This window comes from Dasypus novemcinctus, chromosome 9 (genome assembly GCF_030445035.2).
Source record: "Dasypus novemcinctus isolate mDasNov1 chromosome 9, mDasNov1.1.hap2, whole genome shotgun sequence".
NCBI classification, from domain to species: Eukaryota; Metazoa; Chordata; class Mammalia; order Cingulata; family Dasypodidae; genus Dasypus; species Dasypus novemcinctus.
In genome coordinates, this window is record NC_080681.1 from 73031957 (window position 1) to 73052598 (window position 20642).

The following is a 20642-nucleotide window of genomic DNA, read 5'->3' on the forward strand; positions in this document are numbered from 1 at the left end:
TTACAGGCATTGTGTATATCTCTTCTGCAAATGATTGCACAGTCTCCTTCTCCCCACATTGCTTTCTGTTAAATAGATTATACTTTTAATGTTTCTAGCAAAGTATTGTACTTCTAATATTCTTTACATCTGAGGTTTTGAAATAATATTTTTTTCTGATTGCAAGTGTAAAACATGTTTGTACAAATATTTGGAAAATAAGCTATTTTGTTTAATATAGACAAGCTATGAAAGTTACAGTGATAAGTATTCCCAGAACCTTTAAAAACTGATGGGAACAACTAGTGAGTGTTTGGATTTAATTGAAATAATTGGAATCATAATATATTTTGCATCTTTGAATAAAAGAAAGTTTTATTTTATTTTGCAATTTTATTTCGATATATGAGTGTTTTTGACATAGCTGTTTGTAAATTATTACCATATTGGTAGACTCCAGCTGAAGGGTAGTAATATAATTAGGAAATATATTCATAGCAAATACAGATTTCGCAGGCCAGGTGATTTTTTAGGGGTCATTTCAGGTTGAATTAAATACATGTTGGCCTGAAAATTTTGCCATATGGAATGAATATATAAGACATTTCATTTAGTTGCTATGTGGATGTAAAGTTTTTAACACACTTTTTTTTTTTCTTTTTTTACCCATTAGGTATTAAAGTAAGTTAGTTTGGATAAATATTAATTGATATTTAAAATTATATAATTAAAACTTTTTATTCTTTTATTTTAATTGTAGAGTTACTTCTCCAGAGGAGGTGCAAAGTTCATTGGAATGATTGTTAGTCCCTATAATCGAAACAATCCTTTACCTTATTCTCAGATAACTTGCCTGATTATAAGTGATGAAATTAGCCCAGATGGCTCCTATCGTAAGTTTTCAACAAAAACAACTTCAACCTATTTTCTACCCTTATTTCTCTGTATCTTATATCAAGGAATTTACAAATTATCACAAAATTATTTGATGGAAAAAGCCTTAAACTAGGGAATCACTGTTTGTGTACCAGCTAGTGCAGCCATCCTCTTCCCCTTTATAATAACCTTCAAGTCTCCACCTTGTTACTGTGGCCTCTGGGTCAAAGCATTGAAACATGGAGAAAAGTTATGGCCAAGCAGTGTGCATGCTAGGCACTGGAGATATTGCACTAAATAGAACAAGTCTGTTCTCATGGAATTGTTTTCATAAATGCAGACTGGCTTTCCTTGCTATGGCATACAAATAAAGATAAATTGCCACCCTCTAATCAGTTCTCCATAACCTCCCATTTCAGATTTAACAATAACTATTTCTATTTTTAAATCTCTTAGTTCCCATTCCATCTCAAGAAAGAATTATGACTTGATTCTTCTTGGGTTTTCCACTTGTGGCTCAGTTAACTATGGCTGGATAGGGAATTACTGTAGCAGGTAAGGGAAAGGAAAGGAATGTAAAAAGAGTGTGGATGGAAAGGAAATGATTTGAGGAAACAATTGGCATTTCTAGGATATTTGCTCCCTCTTTTCCATCCTTACTACTACTGTTCTCAGTCAGGCCTTAGTTATTCTATTTCTGGACCACTATTGCAGCCTCTACAAGTCTCCTTGACTTCAATTTTATCCTCCTAAAATTCTTCCCCACTAACTACTAGAGTGATCCTTCTAAAGCACAAATTTGTTCTTATCATTCCCCTTCTTAAAATTCTTCAAAGGTTTCTAATAACATACATGAGTAACTATTAATACAAGTTATTAAGCATGGTATTCAAGAGCCTTCCTATCTGATGCCTTCTCCAGCCTCATCTCTCATTAACTGATGTCTTGCACTGTATTGTACTAATATGCCTAGATCCAACACACCTTGCCGTTTTACTCTTCAACATTTTTATTTATTTATTTGTCCCTCTTTTTCCTCTCCTGAAAGTTTCCTTCCCAGTCTAGGTGGCATTCCCTTCCTGGATGCCCATAATCCTCTGGACATAGTCTCTATAGTTAGTTACCACATTGTATTTCTCTTCCTCAATAGATCATGCTACTTGAGAGTAGATACTATATTAGACTTATTTTTATCCTCTGTTTCTAGCACAAGGCCTCGCATAAAATAGGTACTAAGTGAATATTTGTTTAATAGATTACATTCTCTGCATTCTTTATGATGTCACTCAGATGGCTTCTTTTTGGTAAAGACTTTCTAGCACTACCTCCATGTCATTCACTAGTAGTCACTGTGCCTTCTTTGCATCTTTTTTCCTTCCTTCATGGTTGCTTTTATTTTATAATGTAATTTATCTATTTATCAAGACTTGCTAAACTGAACACCCAAGAGCAGGGACTATATCATATTTGTCTTTGTACCTCCAGTAGCACTTATTCGAGCTCCAAAATAAATCCTCATATCTGTGATCAGTTGAGTTTTGACAACAATACAGAGATCTTAAAATGGAGAAAGAACTGTCTCTTCTACAAATGGTGCTGGGAAACCTGGATAGCGACATGCAAAAGAATGGAGTTAGATGCTTACTTTACATCATATACAAAAATTAACTCAAAATGGGTCAAAGACCAAAATTTAAAAGATAAAACTCTTAGAGAAAAAATAGAAGCTGTTTTAGTCAGCCAAAGGGGTGCTGATGCAAAATATTAGAAATCTGTTGGCCTTTATAAAGGGTATTTATTTGGGGTAGAAGCTTACAGGCACAAGGTCCTGAAGAGTCCAACTCAAGGTACCTTAAGAGATACTTTCTCACCCAGAGTCTGTTGTCACATGTTGACACAAGGTGGCAGATAATGTCTGCGAGCATTCAACCTTTCTCCTCCTCCCAAGGCTCCTTGGTCCCAGCTTCTTCCAGTCTCAGCCACTGGCTGAAACAAGTGTTGTCTCTCTCCCAGGGCTCGTTTCTCTCCGGGCTCAGCTGCTCTGCTCTCTCCACAAGGCCAGCTGTAAATAGTCAGATGAACAGCTTGTCTCTCTTCCCGGGGCCTCTGCTGTGTCTAATGGTGCCTTCTCTCTCCTTACATATCTGCTTCTCTATTTATTTACTTCCTGGGGCTCCAATATCAAAACTCCCACTAATTCCTCTGCCTTGTCTTGTTCTCTGTGAGTCCCCGCTCACCAAGGAGGTGAGAACTCAAATGTCCTACTGATGTGGCTCAATCAAAGCCTTAAACATAATTTAGTCATGTAAGAGTGAAACCTCTGAATCCAATACAATCTAATGTACCCAGAGGAACAGACCAATTTGCAGACATAATCCAATACCTATTTTTGGACTTCATAAATAATACCAAACTGCTACAGGGGCTCATCTTCATGACCTTAGTTAGACCTTAGATATGTTAGTGTTTTTAAAAATATGACTCCTAGAATAAAGGCAACAAAAGAAAAAAATGGATATTGGACTTCATTCAAATTTAAAGCTTTTATGCATTATAGGACCCTATCAAGAGAGTAAAAAATAAAAGCCCACAAAATGAGAGAAAATATTTGCAAATCATGTATCTGATAAGGAATTTATATCCAGAATATACTCAACACTCAACTACTACTCAACAAAAAGGCAAGCTATCCAATTCAAAAATGGGTAAAGGACTTGAATAGACATTTTTCAAAAGAAGGTATACAAATGGCCAGTAAGCACATGAAAAGATGTTCAATCAATATCATTATCATTAGGGAAATGCAAATAAAAACTGCAGTGATATCTTGGCGAAGGGGGGATCAGGAAGTATGAACCACAGTGGTGACAGTGGAGCCCCAGTGTGCCAGCCCCAGTCCAGCAGAGGAAGGATGCAGCAGCTGCAAATGGAGCAGCAGCAGGGGGGCCAGGGGGCGGGGGTGGGGGTGCCCAGTGGGTGCCCAGGGCTGGACCCTGACCTGAGGCGGGAGCTGAAGCTGCTTGAGTTCATCTTCCACCATGGCTGCAAGGGTTTCGCATTGCCAGTGCCTGCCTGGACGAGCTGAGCTGCGAGTTCCTGTTGGCTGGGATCGCAGGAGCCAGGGTGGGGACCATGCCCGGACTGCATCTCTTCCTGTGGGGGTTGGTGCCTGGGGATTCTGACCCCATCCATTACAACATCATGGAGTTATATTCTGCTGTGCCCTCCATCTGGTTGGTGGAGTCTAATGACCCTAACTTGGCTGCTGTCTTGGAGAGGCTGCTGGACAGAAAGAAAGGGAATACTGTGCTTTTGTAGCATCTGAATAGGATCATCTCTGACCTGTGTGAATGCTGTAACCTCCCTCAGCATCTAGATGTAGAGAGGCTGGATTAGCCCTCACCAGCAGAGCAGTGCACACAGGATGATGTGTCTTCAGAAGATGAAGATAAGATGCTTGAGGACACGGAAGACCTGGACCACTATGAAATGAAAGAAGAATCTGCTGATGGCAAGAAGTCTGAAGATGATGACATCGGAAAAGAAAACTTGGCCATATTAGAGAAAACTAAAAAGAACCAGAGGCAAGATTACTTAAGTGGTGCAGTGTCTGGTTCGGTGCAGACCACTGACTGGCTGATGAAGGAGCTCAGGGACATAAGCCGATCACAGTTTCAAAACTGAAAACTATGCAGTTGAACTTGTGAATGACAGTTTGTATGACTGGAATGTCAAACTCCTCAAAGTTGCCAGGACAGCACTTTGCACCGTGATCTCCAGATCCTCAAAGAAAAAGGAGCCAACTTTATCCTACTTAACTTTTCCTTTAAAAATAACTTGTTTCCCTGTGACCCACCACTTGTCAGGGTTGTGTCTCCATTCCTTTCCGAAGGGTTCGTTCTGGGTGAAGGTACCATTTGCATGGAACTTCTCACCAAATAGGGCTGCAGCATTGCCTACTCCATAAGAGTCTGATTAGGAGATCATGCCACACTGGTGAAAGGAAAAGCACAAGTGCAGTTCAGAGCCAACAAATTTCAATACAGTCTGAATAAAGCACAGCAGTCCTACAAGTCTTTGGTACAGATCCATGAAAAAAACAATTGGTACACACCCCCCAAAAGAAGATGGCTAACCCCGGAGTGTCTTCCCCATCCTTCATCCCCAGGCACCACTGGACCAATTACCTTTGTTTTTTGGGTTTTTTTTAAGATTTATTTTATTTATGTCTCTCCCCTTCCCCCCCCACCCCGCCCCAGTTGCTGCATGTTCTTCTTTTTACTTTTGTTGTTGTCAGCGACATGGGAATCTGTTTCTTTTTGTTGCGTCATCTTGTGTCAGCTCTCTGTGTGTACAGCGCCATTCCTGGGCAGGCTGCACTTTCTTTCGCACTGGGCAGCTCTCCTTATGGGGCACCCTCCTTGTGCGTGGGGCTCCCCTATGCAGGGGGTACCCCTGTGTGGCAGGGCACTCCTTGCACGCATCAGCACTGCACCTGGGCCAGCTCCACACGGATCAAGGAGGCCCGGAGTTTGAACCGTGAACCTCCCATGTGGTAGACAGATGCCCCATCCACTGGGCCAAGTCCACTTCCCATACCTTTGAATGCTGTATTTGGATCTCATGCTGCCTCTGTTGTTCCTTCCTTTTTCCTGGACATGATAGCTCTGTCTATTGCAGGACAATGATGGCTATTCTAAATGCTAAGGAAAACAACAAACAGAGCTGTTTCAAGTACTCAAGACTGACTTAACAGACCAACCAACCACCTTGCTGGAACCCTTGCTAGCAGGCATTCTTACAAAAGAAATTTTTGAGCCTCCTTATATTGCTGGAAACTCAGCTGTGCTCCAGACTAGAGCCTCCTTACCTATGCTATGGATTTTTATTTTCTCTTATTTCATTTACACTGCCTTTTTTTAATTACAGTGTGTGATGGATGTGTATGAAAAAATGTGTCTTTGGGAAAAAGATGATTTGAAAAAATAACAAAGCTACCATACCATCTCACACCCACTAGAATGGCTGTTATAAAAAAAAAAATTAGAAACAGTGCTGATGAGGATACAGAGAAAAAGGGGGGTCTTCATACGTTTTTGATGGGAACGTGAATTGGTGTAGACACTGTGGAAAACAGTTTGGCAGTTCCTCAGAAAGGTAAACATAGAATTACCATAGGTGGGCAATTGCACTTCTAGGTATATACCCCAAAGAACTGAAAACAGGAACTCATACAGAAACTTGTACTCTATGCTCATGGCAGCAATATTTGTAATAGTCAAAAGGTACAAACACCCTATGGCCAACAGCAAATGAGTGTATAAACAAAATGTGATGCATACATTTTGGAATAGTTTTGCAACAATAAAAATTAATGACTTTCTGATACATGCTACAATGTAGATGAACCTTGAAAACATATTAAGTGAAATAAGCCAGATACAACAGGACAGGTAATAATGTGAATCCATATTTTTAAATATGTAGGAAATGGATTTGGCTCAATGGCTAGAGCATCCGCCTACCACATGGAGGTCCAGGGTTCAAAGCCAGAGCCTCCTGACCCGTGTAGTGAAGCTGGCCCATGCACAGTACTGATGTGCGCAAGGAGTGCCATGCCATATGGCGGTGTCCCCTGTGTAGGGGAGCCCCACGCACAAGGAGTACACCCTGTAAGGAGAGCCTCCCTGCACGAAAAAAGTGCAGCCTGCCCAGGAGTGAGGTCGCACACATGGGGAGCTGACCCAGCAAGATGATGCAACAAAAAGAGACAGATATTTCTGGTGCCACTGACAAGAATACAAGTGGACACTGAAGAACACACAGTGAGTGGACACAGAGCAGACACTGAGGTTGGGGAGAGAAATAAATAAAAAATAAATCTTTAAAAAAAAAATAGGCAAATTCATAAAGACAAAAAGTAGATTACAGGATACCAGCAGCTAGGGGGAGAGGGCATGGAAAGCTTAATGAAATTTCTGTTTGGGGAATAAAACCATTTTTTTAACAGAGATGATAATCTTGCACATCATTTGTGAATGTAATTTATGTCACTGAATTGGTTAAAATGGGAAATTTTGTTACCTATCTTTTGCCACAATAAATATATAAATACTGAGTGGCATTAATAGCAGATTAGGCACTGCAGAAGAAAGAATTTGTGAATTTAAAGACAGCATAGAATCCAAAATAAAAAGAGAAAAAATATTTTTAAAAGGTGAACAGAACAACTGTGTGCTGTGAGACAATTTCAGGAGGTCTCAAGTAACATATAATTGGAGTACCTAAAGTGGGGAGGGAGGAAAAAAATTTTTTGAAGAAAATCATAGCCCTAAATTTCCCAATTTTGCTAAAAACTAAGCTCACAGATCCAAGAGCACAATGAGCTTCACACACATGAACATGAAGTAAACTATCAAGGCACATGTAATCAAATGGCTCAAAAGCAATTTTCTCTGAAGAGAAAATCTTAAAGCAGCCAGAGAGAAAACATCATTATGTGTACGTATAGAGAAACAAAGATAAGAACAATGGCAGATTTCTTATCGGAAACAATGCAAGTAAGACAGTGAAGCACTGTCTTTCAAGTACTAAAAGAAACTGTTAACCTAAAATTCTATACCCAGTGAAAATATTTTTCAAATGCAAAGATGAGATAAAAACTGAAAGAATAGATCACTGACAAACCTAGACTACAGGAAATGTTAAAAGGAGTCCTTTACACAAAAAATGATAACATGGAAATATTGATATGTACAAAGAAATGGAGAGCACCTGAAGTGTCAACTACATAGGTATATTAAAAGATTGTTTTCTTAATATTTTCATCTTTTAAAATAATAATTAGCTATTTAGATAAAAATGGTAGCAATGCAGTATAGAGTCTAGAACATAGGTAAAAGTAAAATAGATGGCAGAAATACCACAAAGGCTAGGAGGGAAGGAATGGAAGTATACTACTGTGAAGTTTTTATAGTGTATATGAAGTGGTATAATATCACCTGAAGGTAGACTGTGATAATTTACAGACATATACTATAAACTGTAAACAACCAATTAAAAATAACAAAAAGTAATCATTAATAAGCCAACAGTGGAAAGAATGGGATCATAGAAAAAAATCCTCAGTCCAAAAGAAGGCAGAAAAAGAGGAAGAATCAAGTAAAGAACAGTTGCACAAACAAATCAAATTACCATATCATAGTTGTAATCCAACTATTGTCATTAATCACATTAAATATAAATCGGTTCAAATCTTAGTTTTACCTCTTAGTAGTTATATGACAATGAACAGATTATTTGCCTTCTCTGTGCCTCACTGTCATAAAAAAATGGGGACAGACATGATAGTTACTTTAAGAGGACTGTGGGAGAGTTAATGGACTTAATGTATGTACCAGTCCCTAAAGCCTAGCACATATTAAGCACTATATAAGTGTTACTAGGATGATGATAACAATGATGATGATATTGGCCTTTGGTAATGAATCAGGTAAGCTTTTCTTGTAATACATTGCAAATTTACAAGAGGTCTTGAAGGGTATGTGAGAAATCTCTAAGCTCATCTTTTGGTATTTTTTCCTTTATAACTGTGTATATCATGCCCACCCACTGGGCTCCTTTTTTCAGAGCTCAGCATGACAGCCTTGACTCAAGTGCAGTTGCTGCCTTCTTGGAATTAGTCATGCCTTTTCCAACTTATTCCTTGACTACTCTTAGATTAGTGTCAGTGGGGAGGTAGAATGAGTATGAATTCAGAAGTCAGGCAAACTTGCTGGGGTTTAAAATTCAGGCTCTTCTACTATATTAGCCCAAGCAGATTGTTTAACCTGTCTCAGCCACAGTTTTATTTTCTGTAAAATAAGAATAATGGTATCTCCCTTATGGCATCGTGCAAGTTTAATAACCTGCATTAAAAAAAAAAAAACTTTTAACTAGGGTGACAACATGTTTTCAGTTGCCTAGGATAGTCCCAGTGTAAGCCTGAGGTTCTGGCATAAATAGTAATAGTGCCCCCTTTCATTTAAAAAGTCTTTTGGATCAGACTATAAATTATGTTACCATCCTACCTCCAGTTCCTTGCATAGAATCATCCTGCAAACAATACTTTCACTTATTGTTTTTGTGAAGAGCTCAGTAATTAATATGCTTGATGGGACCAAGTTCAGTCAGGAAATAAATATTTAATGAATGCTTGCTATGTTTTAAAGTTGCCATTCTACTGGTCTGCGAAGCTGTGTTATGAAAACACCGAAGATAATTTTAAGCAGTTAAAAGGAGATTGGAGAAATAGTTGATGAAAATGTGCTTCTTTATGCTTTTCTAGGTTTACCTTACAAATTTGAAGTACAGCAGATGTTAGAAGAACCTCGGTGGGGATTAGTGTTTGAAAAGACAAGATGGCTAATAGAAAAATACAGGCTCTCCCATAGGTACGTGCTATGGTTTGAGATAGTTTTATATCTATGGTATTTCTCATTAAATTATGTTTCAGAGAAAACCCAAGTTAAATGTAAAATTGTGATATATGGCATCAGTGATAGTTTATAACAAACTAATTAGTTTATAGTACTTGTTTCATTATTCTGTTTTCATATTTCTTCATACAGCAGTGTCCCCATGGATAAAATCTTTCACCGGGATTCTGACCTGACTTGTTTGCAGAAAGTAAGCTGCCTTCATTTTAATTGGTTCCATTGTTCACAGCTTCTAAAGCTATTCATCTCTGTGTGTTTCCCATGATGCCTAATGCTTTGTGGATACATTTTCTGTATATTTCCTTTCTAAAATTAATTTCTAGGAGATAATTAGTAATGTGTTTTGTTGCCCAAGCTGGCATATAGAAATAATACTATTTTAGAATAAATTTATCCGTGTTGGTTGATACATTTCTTAGCAAATTATTATTGTATACAATGGAGAACATTTTTCTCATTGTATATAAATGCAAAAGCACTGTGTTTCCATTTTAGCCTTAACAATTGATCATTTTAAGAATGGAGGTATAAATCTAACAAATTTAAATGGTCGTTTTATTTAACTTTCTGCTAGGAAATAAGAGTTTTGAATCATTTTATTTTTCTAATTTTGTTTCTGTAATGGTTAAGACAGATAGACTGGCAACATCTGTCTTTTTTTTTTTTTTTGGTAGCAATTTAGGAATAGAAAATTTAAACATTAAGTTTCTTTTTAAATTTGTTTACCCCTTTCTGTTACATCTACTTTTTCTGTGTGCTATTGGGAGAGTAATTTGCTCATTTACCAGAAAATAGACTCTAGCATCCTAATTTTGAAATGATACAAACACAGAATAGACCCTGTGTTTATATGTAGATAGATTTTTATCTTACAAGATTAGCCTGTTTTGTAAAATGTACCTGTTCAAAAAAGGGCAGTCACTAAATTTGTCCAAAATATAAAGTATCATTTATACAATACAAGTTTTGTCTCCTTATATAAAATCATAAAGGAACTAACCCAACCGTTATTCAACAGTGGTTTCCTATACTCCAGCTGTACAGTTAAAAAAACCACAAGTTTATCTTCAGCCATATTTAAGGAGAGTGTTTCTCATTTGAGCATTAAGAAATGTTAGATCTGGAAAGGGGCAAAACTGATAGTAATGCAAACTCTCTTCTTACACTAAGTACTTAAATATGAAACTTTGCTTTTCAACTAGCTTTTGGAATGCCTAAGGAAAACTCTGAGCAAAGTGACAAATTGCTTCATTGCTGAAGAATTCTTGACTCAAGTAGAAAATTTGTTCCTTTCCAATTATAAAAGCAAGCAAGAGAATGGAGTGACTGAAGAGAACTGTACTATGGGTCTAAAGGAATTAATGTAAATATTTTAAACTAAGACATTTTAGTCTCAATATGGTAGATCCTACTTTCACAGTTATAACTGTGAAATTGCAACTTTGGTATTTTTTTTTTCTTTAGTTCACAAACCGAAACTTTGCCATATAAATCATGTGAAAAGAAAGAGATTTGGACTTGTTTTCCTATGGTAATTATGAGAGTATTGTGTAAACCAGGGTCTGCCAAAATATTCTAGTCCTACCATGGTCGGTAAGCAATGCAATAGACTCTGAAAACTTGTAAGGGTGGTCTGCTTTACTATTCAGTTCAGGTTGCTAAGTGGAATGTGGTTCTAATTTTTATTTCTTTCCTGTGTCTCACTTATTAAATTCCATATTTGGTATTTCATATCTCATTAGAAGCACTTTCATACTTTCCATATGTTTTGGTAAGCTTTGTTTATGGTTACAAATGAGGTATGAATCGGTGGTCACTGAGGTATACATGAACTGAAAATCTAGCAACATACCGTGGTGAGGCAGGAGAAGAATGAGTAGGAAATCTTAAAAGAACAAATAATCAGAGGAAATACCCAAAGGAAAGAACCAAATTTCTAGCTTTTTAATCATAGATATTTGCTTCCCTCTCATTTTATATCAGCTGTGCTATAGGATATACCATCTTATCAGCTATCAGAAACATTTTTAATGTATTTCACATATATAAAATAATTATAGCTCAATTATATGTCCACTTACATTAGCGTGTATGATATAAACCTCATTTAACTGGATGACAAGAAATCATAGCCCTTAAACCATATATAAATATATATCAGGAAAAAGAGGCAAATTGCAATAAAGCTTGAATGAATCAAAGATTTAATTTTTAAAAGCAAAAAATCCTTCTAGGACATACTATATATTTGTCCAAGTTTCCTATACTTACTGAATCTAGAACAGAGATCTGCACACTTTTTCTATAAAGAATCAGATTGTAGATAATTTAGGTTTTGTGGGCCACATATAGTCTCTCTCAGATATTCTTTGTATTTCTTTACAATCCTTTAAAAATGTAAAAACCATTCTTAGCAGGTAGGTCTTAACCAAAAAGCAGGCTGCTAACTATGATTTTCCAACAGCTGATTTAGAGAATTGAAAACATTTCAATTTATTTTCAGATTCCTAACCCTGAGACACTGCAAGTTCTTGCATCATCTTCAGACAGCAACACAACTTAAAATATAAGTACATTTTCAATAAAAGTAAGCAGTCATGCTGCCTGATTTATTAATATTTAATACATTTTAGTTTATATTAGCCAAAGAATTGATTTATACCCATTTTGCAAACATTCCTGTTAATAACAGTTTTGTTTTACCTAAATTATGTATGATTTGTAATTTTACTTTCTGGAGTTATAATCATTAGCCAAGGCAGGATAAGACTGTATCGGAAGAAGCAGTCCTCCAATTTTAGTTGACCTGGGTGTTGTTTCAACCTTGTGATTTTGGAGAATATTTTACCTTCTCTGGACCTAGATTCTTGTACTTAACTGAGATCTAAATTAACTTCCCAGTATCCTACTAGGTCTAAAGTTTAATAGCTCATTCTAATTGTTTGACTAGTCACCTGAAACTTTATGTTTTGAGAATTATAGTTCCTAAATTAACCTGTCTTGTTAAAGAAAACTGGTAGTATTTTCCATTTCTCTGTTTGCATTTAGGATAAGCAATGAAACCTATTTTATAAAGCAATTCCTTTTGGGGGCAGGGCTTCTGTTAGCTCTAGAACAAGAATCAGGAAACCTGAGTACTTACATCCTAATTCTTCTACCAGCTTCACTGTGTGAAATTGATCAAATCATATTACTACCTGGTTTTCAGGCTCATTGCCTATAATTTAAGGGTCAGAACAATATGATTTGGTGTTCTCTTCCAAGTATAGAAAGATTGTGATTCTATGAAAGGCAGTAATTGACTCCTTTCATAATCTTCTCCATTAACTTTCCTCAATGTGCATTAAGGGAACAGATACCTTAATAAGTGGTATTAATTAACTTTCTTGATTGACATTTCCCCATAATATTGATGAATTTGAGGAATGAAAGTAATGGAAATTGTTAAAAAGTTCTGTTCTCAAATTTGTATCATTCTGCTTGCTAGTGGTTAAATATTACTAACCAACCACCTAAATCACCTGTGAGGAACTTAAAAAGTTGTTAATTTTCAGGGTTTAGGGCCTTGAGAGCACAATTTTTAAAGTAATAGTTGAATTTTCTGATTACAGAGAAGTATGTTTATTTTAGAAAATATTTTAAAATAAAGAGAATTATAAATAAAACTAAAATTTCTTAATCTTACTATCTGGAAAACCACAGTTAACATTTTCTGATAATGTAATTTTTGAACATTATAACTTATCTTTTCTTCCTTTCCCATTCATTCTCCTTGCTTTCTGTTTTCACTTGTCATACAGTTAAAATATTTTTCTAACTGCAAGTGCCCACATTCCTATCACTCCTAACCTTGGACTGCAGAGGGTACTTGAAGCCAGGCCCTTAGAGTAGTGTAGTGTGGAAGTGTAATACCCGAAGTTCAAGAGGCAGGGTCTTAAATGATGTGTTTTATTGTTTCCTACCTCTGGTGTTTACAGAAGTGGAGATGGGACTTGAAAACATCCAGGGTTCTTCATCCTGATTATCTTCTTTCAATTACGAAATTATATACAATAATGAGCTTTTTTTAAAATTTTTTGCCTAGGTTGCTAATGGAAATTGACACTAGTACTTTTCCCAATATTAGACTTAACTCTCTTTTAAAATCTAATCCTAAAAGTAACATTGAAAAAAAGAAAAAGCAGTAGAATGGTCAACAAAATCAAACCCTCCTTCCTCCACCCATTATTTTAGCCTGTGAACCATTCTTCTCTAATCCTTTGAAGTGATCTTTCAATTTTTGTTTCCAACTAGTGGTTTGGCCCTATATTCAGGGCTGTATTATAACTTGTGGGCCTTAGGCACTTTTGCCTTCATGGTTCCCTTCCTCCATTTTATATATATATAAATAAAAAATAAAATAAAACTGTATTGGCTTAAAATGAATATATTAATATTATATATTAAAACATTTTGAGGACTTCTAAAAATATTGTGAGCCTGAGGCACTGTCTGCTATGCCTAACGGATATATTGGCCCTGCATATATTCTGAAGATTGTCATTGGAAAAATGGCAGTTAATACCCTTTCCTCCACCCTTCCCACAACAAACCACAGTTTGCCACCCCAGCCAAGAACACTGAAATTCCCCTACTAAATAGCCATAGACTTGAACCTCATTCTTTCCCTACTTAACCAAAACGCATATGTATTGCTTGGGAATTCACCTTCAAAAATACAGGAGGCAAGGGCCAATTTTAGTTTTCAGGTAGACACTTTTGTTCCTGCTAGCCACACTTCAAAAGGGATTATCCTATCACCTTTCTTTTCTCCCTTCATTTCTTTCAAACTTCCCTTCATCTCTACTCTCTCTACTTCTTACTTTTTAGTGTTCAGGTACAAGCTCATTCATTCTATCATTTGTTGAAGGCTAAACCTATAGAACAGAGATGAAGAAAGTCATTTATATTTCCTTAAAGCTCTTCACTGCTGCCCTCAACCTTCTCTTTATAACTTTCCTTCCCACCCAGGGGTGAGGTGAGGTCTGTGGCATTAAGATTGTAGGGAGGGTCAGAGCCTTTGAGTTATCTGGGCAGCACAGGGGACGTGGAAGCCTCAACATGCCATCCTGAACAGGCCCCCTACCCTTGGATTTGCTGGCTTCCTGTTTATCTTGCCAGGTCCTAACTAGGTGATCTGTAGGACTTGGAGGCACTGATAGTAATCATAATCGATTAACAGTCAGATTGATGCTCTGTCCTGAAACTGCAAAAGAGCCAGGTGATGCCTGACCGTCTGTAATGTAGCCATTCCTGCCCTCAGCCTCAGGTCATTGGCAGGTTTCACTTGATTGATTTCTCAGTAGAAATACTGTCAAGTACCCAAATTTTCCTTCTTTTCCCCTTCCCCCTTCCCTTTTTTTTTCTTTTTGTTTTTAATCTATACCCTTCTCTACCAATAGTTAGATATTAAATCCAGGGTCACACACATTTAGGAAAATTTATTTCATCCAAGCACAAAGAAATAAACACACATTTTAAAAATCATCCGCTCCATCGGGGTTAATACAAAATTTAACAAGGAAACTTGATCTGCAGCTCCAATTTACTAGTAGTTTAATAGCTTCTGGCAAATTAATGCTTTATTTTGCAATATTTCTGGAAAACCACCTCGGGAAAATAATGTAACATGCTTTAGCTTATTTCTTGGCCTTTTCTTAAATGATTTTATGTGTGCTGCTTCTCTCCGCCCTTTTTTCCTATTTTATTCACTTAAACTGAGGTTTGTGCTTTCTGTTGTTTTCTGAATCTTTTAGCCATCTTAAAACTGTTCGGGAGTAAAGTAGGGAATAAATGCATTATCCCCACTAAATCAGGGGAAAATTAAAATATCCCATAGAAACTGAGTATGCCAAGGATTCTATATACACATAAATTTGACAAGGTAAAATTAACTCAAAATATCTGGGTTTTTATTTTCTTCCTTTGGTGTTTGTAAATATAAGAACTTTAAGTTCAGGAAGGATATGCCTGATTTGCTTTCTCCGAGATTTCCTAAAGTAGGCTTTTAGGAATTAAGAAGTTTATTAAATACAATTTCATAGTTTGTAGTCCTATTTCATAGTTTACCTACTACAGAACATTTGTTTCACCTATGATCTGTAAAATGGCATTTAGAGTCTGACATGATTTAAATTAATTGATTTTATATCCTTAAATTTGTGGAGCTGACATGTAAGTTATGTGTTTTGTACAGACATATTGCATGATTATTGACAAACCTGTTGCTGTTGAATTTCCCAAATGTTATCAGTACTTGTGGACTTTTTTACTAGTTTGAATTTTGAAATGTTCTGTAATAAAATATAATGACTTAAACTATTTTGTACATTTAAATAAGATGCTACATTATATATATATACATTAAAGACTATAAATATTAGAATTTGTAGAATTTTGAAAGATTTTCTTCACATGATTGAAACCCCTCCCTCAATACCTAACTATAATTGTAACATATTAAAAAAAATCAGATTTTAAGCTTAGGGATTTTATCATGTATTAAACATTAAGGGAAAACATACTGAAGATTCCATGTAAATAAAATTTTTGAAATAAAAGATCATCATGTGGTTCTCTAAATTATTAACACATACATATTGAATCGTAAAAAAAAAAAAAATTCCATACTAATTCAGCAAATATTTGTTGAGTGTCTATTATGTTGTGCAACTTTGGAGACACAAAGGTCAGTAACTCTTGTTTTCTTCCCACAAGAAGCCTGTTGTCTAATTAGTGAGAAAATGGATTAAAGCTAACATGAGTAGCTATGACATTAAGACACAAAGTAGAATTGAGTGACTGTAAAAGACTTCAGGGGTAATGGGTAGTAAGACAAATGAGAGAGAATACTGTGGAATGTGAGCATTGAGATCAATTTCATGGACAAGGTTGCCTTTAAATAGTCTGGTAATGTTTGGTTAAATGGCATTTGGGAGAAGATATTCCAGATAGAAGTGATCTTGACGTAGGGGTAGGAGTTTAAGAAAACTGAAATATTTAGAGAATAGTGAGAGTTTGGGCCTGGAAGATGGCTATAGGAAGATACGAAAGTAATACACATTCAATCACCAATCTAAAGACTATACAAGGTATAAAGTAAGTAAAATCCCCACCTTAAAATCAGTATTAACTGGTCTTTAACCTTCCAGTCTTTTTTTAAGCACATATAAAACCTCAATATTTGAAAAACAATGGGGAACAGGGAAGCGGATGTGGCTCAACTCTACACTTCTCTAATTGATGACATCTCCCTATATCAGCACATAAAGTTTTACTCTTCTTTAAGATAGGTACATAGTGTTTCATTGGTTAGATTTGCCATAATTTATTTGACCAGTTATCATTTGATGAACTTTAGGTCATTACCATTTTTCTATTGGAAATATTTATTGGACACTTGTGTTAATAACTGGGGATAGATTCCTTGAAGTGTAGTTGCTAAATCAAGTGCTATGCATCTTTCACATTTTGTTGCTAAATGCCAAGAAATGTCTAATATTTCTAAGCTATTAATATTTTTCCTTATAGGAATATAGGCATGTTCATTATCTTGTTGACAGAACCAATTTGAACTCAGGCACCTAAATGATAATTTAGGTTATGGATGGTACAGGAAAGTCACAATTGTTGTGGAGTTTTATCTCTCAGGTGTTTTGGAACAGGAGGGAAAAAGTTCAATAATCACTGATCTAAATAAAATGAACTTGCGAAACTGATATGGCGGACCACAACTAAGTGGTTAACTTGTTTTTTTTTAAACTTTCCAGTTCTGCATTTGGGGGTGACCTTGTTAATAGGGAGTGGAAAGAGAATCATTGCTGATAACCAGTAGTAAGGTATTAAAATTATTGTCTTTTTTTTGATAGCAGGAAAAATATGGAAGACAGAAACAATCTGTGTAGCTATGTCTCTCTGCAAAAAGAGAAAATACTGGCAATATTTTATTCAAACTAGTATTCAATGGGAAGATAATTGAGAATCAGTGAAGATCATCAGCAAGAGGAAGCAAAACCATTTATAGTGTCTATAGGATGTTGGTCAATGCTGGCCTATTAGAATTTTAACAAATGTTTAATTAGCAAGAGTCCACACCAGCCAATGAAATAAATGTATCATGGAATTAGAACTCCCCAAATTTTACTGTACTTTGACACCTAAATTATACCTCAAGCAGACGCAGAAGAACACACAGTGAATGGACAGAGAGCAGACAACTGGGGGGGGGGAAAGGGGAGAGAAATAAAGAAAAATAAATCTCTTTTTTTTAAAAAGTGATATAACTAATAGAATTTTATTAGCTTTATAGCTTTATCTAAGATTATCAAACTCCCATATCTTGACTGTTTGCTTATAAATCCATAAAGCCACATTTGCCGTCAATCTTAATGAAAACATTAATGCCCAAAGCCACTAGAGGGCACTCTGTCTCAGTGAGTGTTTTAGCAGAACACGCATACCAATAATGTAGATTGGCCCAACAAAAGACTGCACATATGGCTGAATTTGTAAACACTCTAATACATTGACTTGTCTAGTTCCTTGACATTGTATGATCTAGGGATGAGTTTCCTTGTTTTATAGTTTCTCCAGTTGAGCCATTTCCATTTTCAAAAGTGTCTTATATAGTAATAACACCATGCATGTATAGATACAGTGCTAATTGCCTTTAATACAGTAACACATTTGATCCCTGCAACAACCCTGCAAGAGATTTACTGCCCTATTTTAAACTTAGCCTTAGAGCATTTAAGTAACTTATCCAAGTTCATGCAGCCACAAGTGACAAAGACAAGATACAAAATAAGATCTATATGATTCTAAAGCTAGTGCACTAAACTATTATGGTACTGGTTTCAGAGCTGAAAGAAACCTAAGGAAAAATTTAGTTCAACCTCCTCTCTTTTGAATGAGAAAGCTGATACCCAGAGATGAAAGGTAACCACTCTAAGTCAGAGATCCACTTAAGGCCAGAATTGGGACTTGGTCATCCCATTCCCTCCCAGTGCTCCTGGATCACACTGCGTTGGATTCCCTGCCTTCCCTGGGCAACCAAAGAAATCCAGTGCTCATAAGACCGGCACCATGCTTTACTTCAACAAAGCTGAGGGATTCGTTGCCTGTTACGTAGCTAGACCTGAGAAGAAATGGACCTATGGATAGAAATTGTGTTACATGGTACTCTAACTTCCCCATGGTGGCCAAGTTGGAAGATGTGAATTCATAGGAATATGACTTCAAAAGTAGTTCATCTGCGAAGGGCTAGAGTGGATTTGTTGGTATTCTACTACAGGCTTACTGTGATTCTAGCAATGGAAGAACTTTTATTGATGTGGAAGCAGTGGCCACTGGAGGTTCTGAGGGCAGGGAGAGGGAAAACTTGTAATATGGGAGCATTTTCGGGACTTGGGAATTGTTCTGAATGATGATCATTTCATAACTTACAGGGGGAGAGTATAAACTACATTGTAAACTATAATCCATGCTTAGTGGCAATGCTCCAAAATGTATTCATTAACTGGAACAAATGTACCACACTAATGAAGAATGTTGTTAATGTAGGAAGTGGAGCATATGGGAATCCCCTATATTTTTTATGTAACATTTATGTAATCTAAGTATCTTTTAAAAATTATATATATATATATATATATTTTTTAAGTAGTTTATCTCTCTGCCTCCAGTCAGGCTCTCTCCATTCTCTAGGCTATAGCCAGAGGGACTTTTTATGAAGCACAGATTTGAGCATGTGACCTCTCTGCTTAAAACTTTTCACTGGCTCCCTGAGCTTTCTGTACCAAGTTCAACTTGGAAGCATGGAACACCCTGATGATATTGCCCTAAGCATACTTTTCTGCTGTCCCCACTAGACTGTGTGCTCCTGAGAGGCATGGACCCTGATTTTTAAATTTTGTGTCCCCAATGCCTATTATAATATGTAGTATTTGATGAATGAATACATGATTATGAAAAAACAAAAAGAAAGAATAGAACAGAAGGCAGATCCTGGGGGATGGGGTGGGGTAATGAATCAGTTCTATTGCACTCAGATGCCATATTTTCTTATTTCCTACTCTAAGGATGAAAAATGAACTGAGGCAGGACTGTTTATTCTGGAAAAATGGGCCAAGAGAATGGGTGGGATCTGAATGTCAAGGAGAAGCAACGTCTCTTCATTAGCTTAAGTGCAGTGAGAGCTTCAGGAGACATGAATCAACTGATTAGCAAGGGCAGTTTGCTCCAGAAGATATATTCTCTTGCAATTTCCTCAAAAACACAAAGGCAAGTGTTATTATAACACTATAAGCATAATTGCATTTTCTCATCAAAAGTGCAACATAACTTGGATAATTATAAAGTTTCAGCAGCTTTCCCACTTACATCCTGAGTATTTTATCACTGCAAGTGGGGGTGGGTGAGGGGAACTGCTCAAACATTTTGATCTGTCACCTTGTGTTCTTTTCTGTGGGGCCTACATATGGAGAAAATGACTCAAAATGAAAAACAGGCCATGAGGTAGAATCCATTTTGAATGACAAAGGTGATTTAAGGTCAGACAATCAAATGGACTCCGCATTCTTTGGGCAAATTGTGTTTCTCTGTTAGGGAAATGGGGCCAGGATTACGCAGCCTCAGACCTGGCTGAGTGGAGCATAAAGAGGCGGCTCCACTCAAACTCACACCCCCGCCTTTTCTCCACTCTGGAAGACGTCCATGTGACTGTACTTTCACCCAGGGGTCAGCACAGCCAGGATCTCTGCCAGGCGCAAATGGAGGACGTGAAGTCACACTCTGGGCAGACCTGTTTACCAACAGTGGGCTCTGTGAACCCAGAATAGAAATTCCCCTTGCTCCTTTGGAAAGAGAACAAAAAATACAAAATCGTCAAAACAACAGCAACAAAACAGGCCTTTGAAGGGCTGGAGGACTCTTCATTGCTGCAGAAGGGAAAAAGATTCTGCAACACCCCATGGTTATGGGCGAGCAACAGCTCTTTCTCCTGATCCAGGAATGCAGAATCCAGGCGTGTATCTTGCAAGGCTCCCTGTAGCGTGCAGTTTCTTCTGGTTTGGCCAAGAGGCAGGGCTGTGCAGGAGAAACCCTAGATTTTTGGTCCAAAGACTTCTCTGTAAAATGGAGAGCAGGATTTGGATAGGCAGAGAAGGGGGAAAAAGCAGGCTAGGTAGAAGGTAGAAGGGGAGCAAAGGCACAGTGGCAAGAAGGGACAGTGCCCACATAGTGTCAAGTAAGATTTCCAAGCGACCTCTGTGC

The 20642-nt window shown here is 36.9% G+C and overlaps 1 protein-coding gene and 1 pseudogene across 1 annotated transcript in view; both read left to right on the top strand.

Moving 5' to 3' along the window:
• MYSM1 (Myb like, SWIRM and MPN domains 1) overlaps positions 1-15931 on the top strand; it is a 53284-nt gene extending 37353 nt beyond the window's left edge. The window contains exons 17-20 of the mRNA XM_023592358.2: positions 740-872; positions 9182-9287; positions 9465-9522; positions 10535-15931. Of these exons, the coding sequence (XP_023448126.1) occupies positions 740-872; positions 9182-9287; positions 9465-9522; positions 10535-10699 (462 nt within the window). The 3' untranslated portion in view covers positions 10700-15931. The remainder of the gene's footprint in view (positions 1-739; positions 873-9181; positions 9288-9464; positions 9523-10534) is intronic.
• Positions 3586-5525, top strand: LOC139439668 (ubiquitin-conjugating enzyme E2 Q1 pseudogene; annotated as a pseudogene).
• Positions 15932-20642: the final 4711 nt, after the last annotated feature.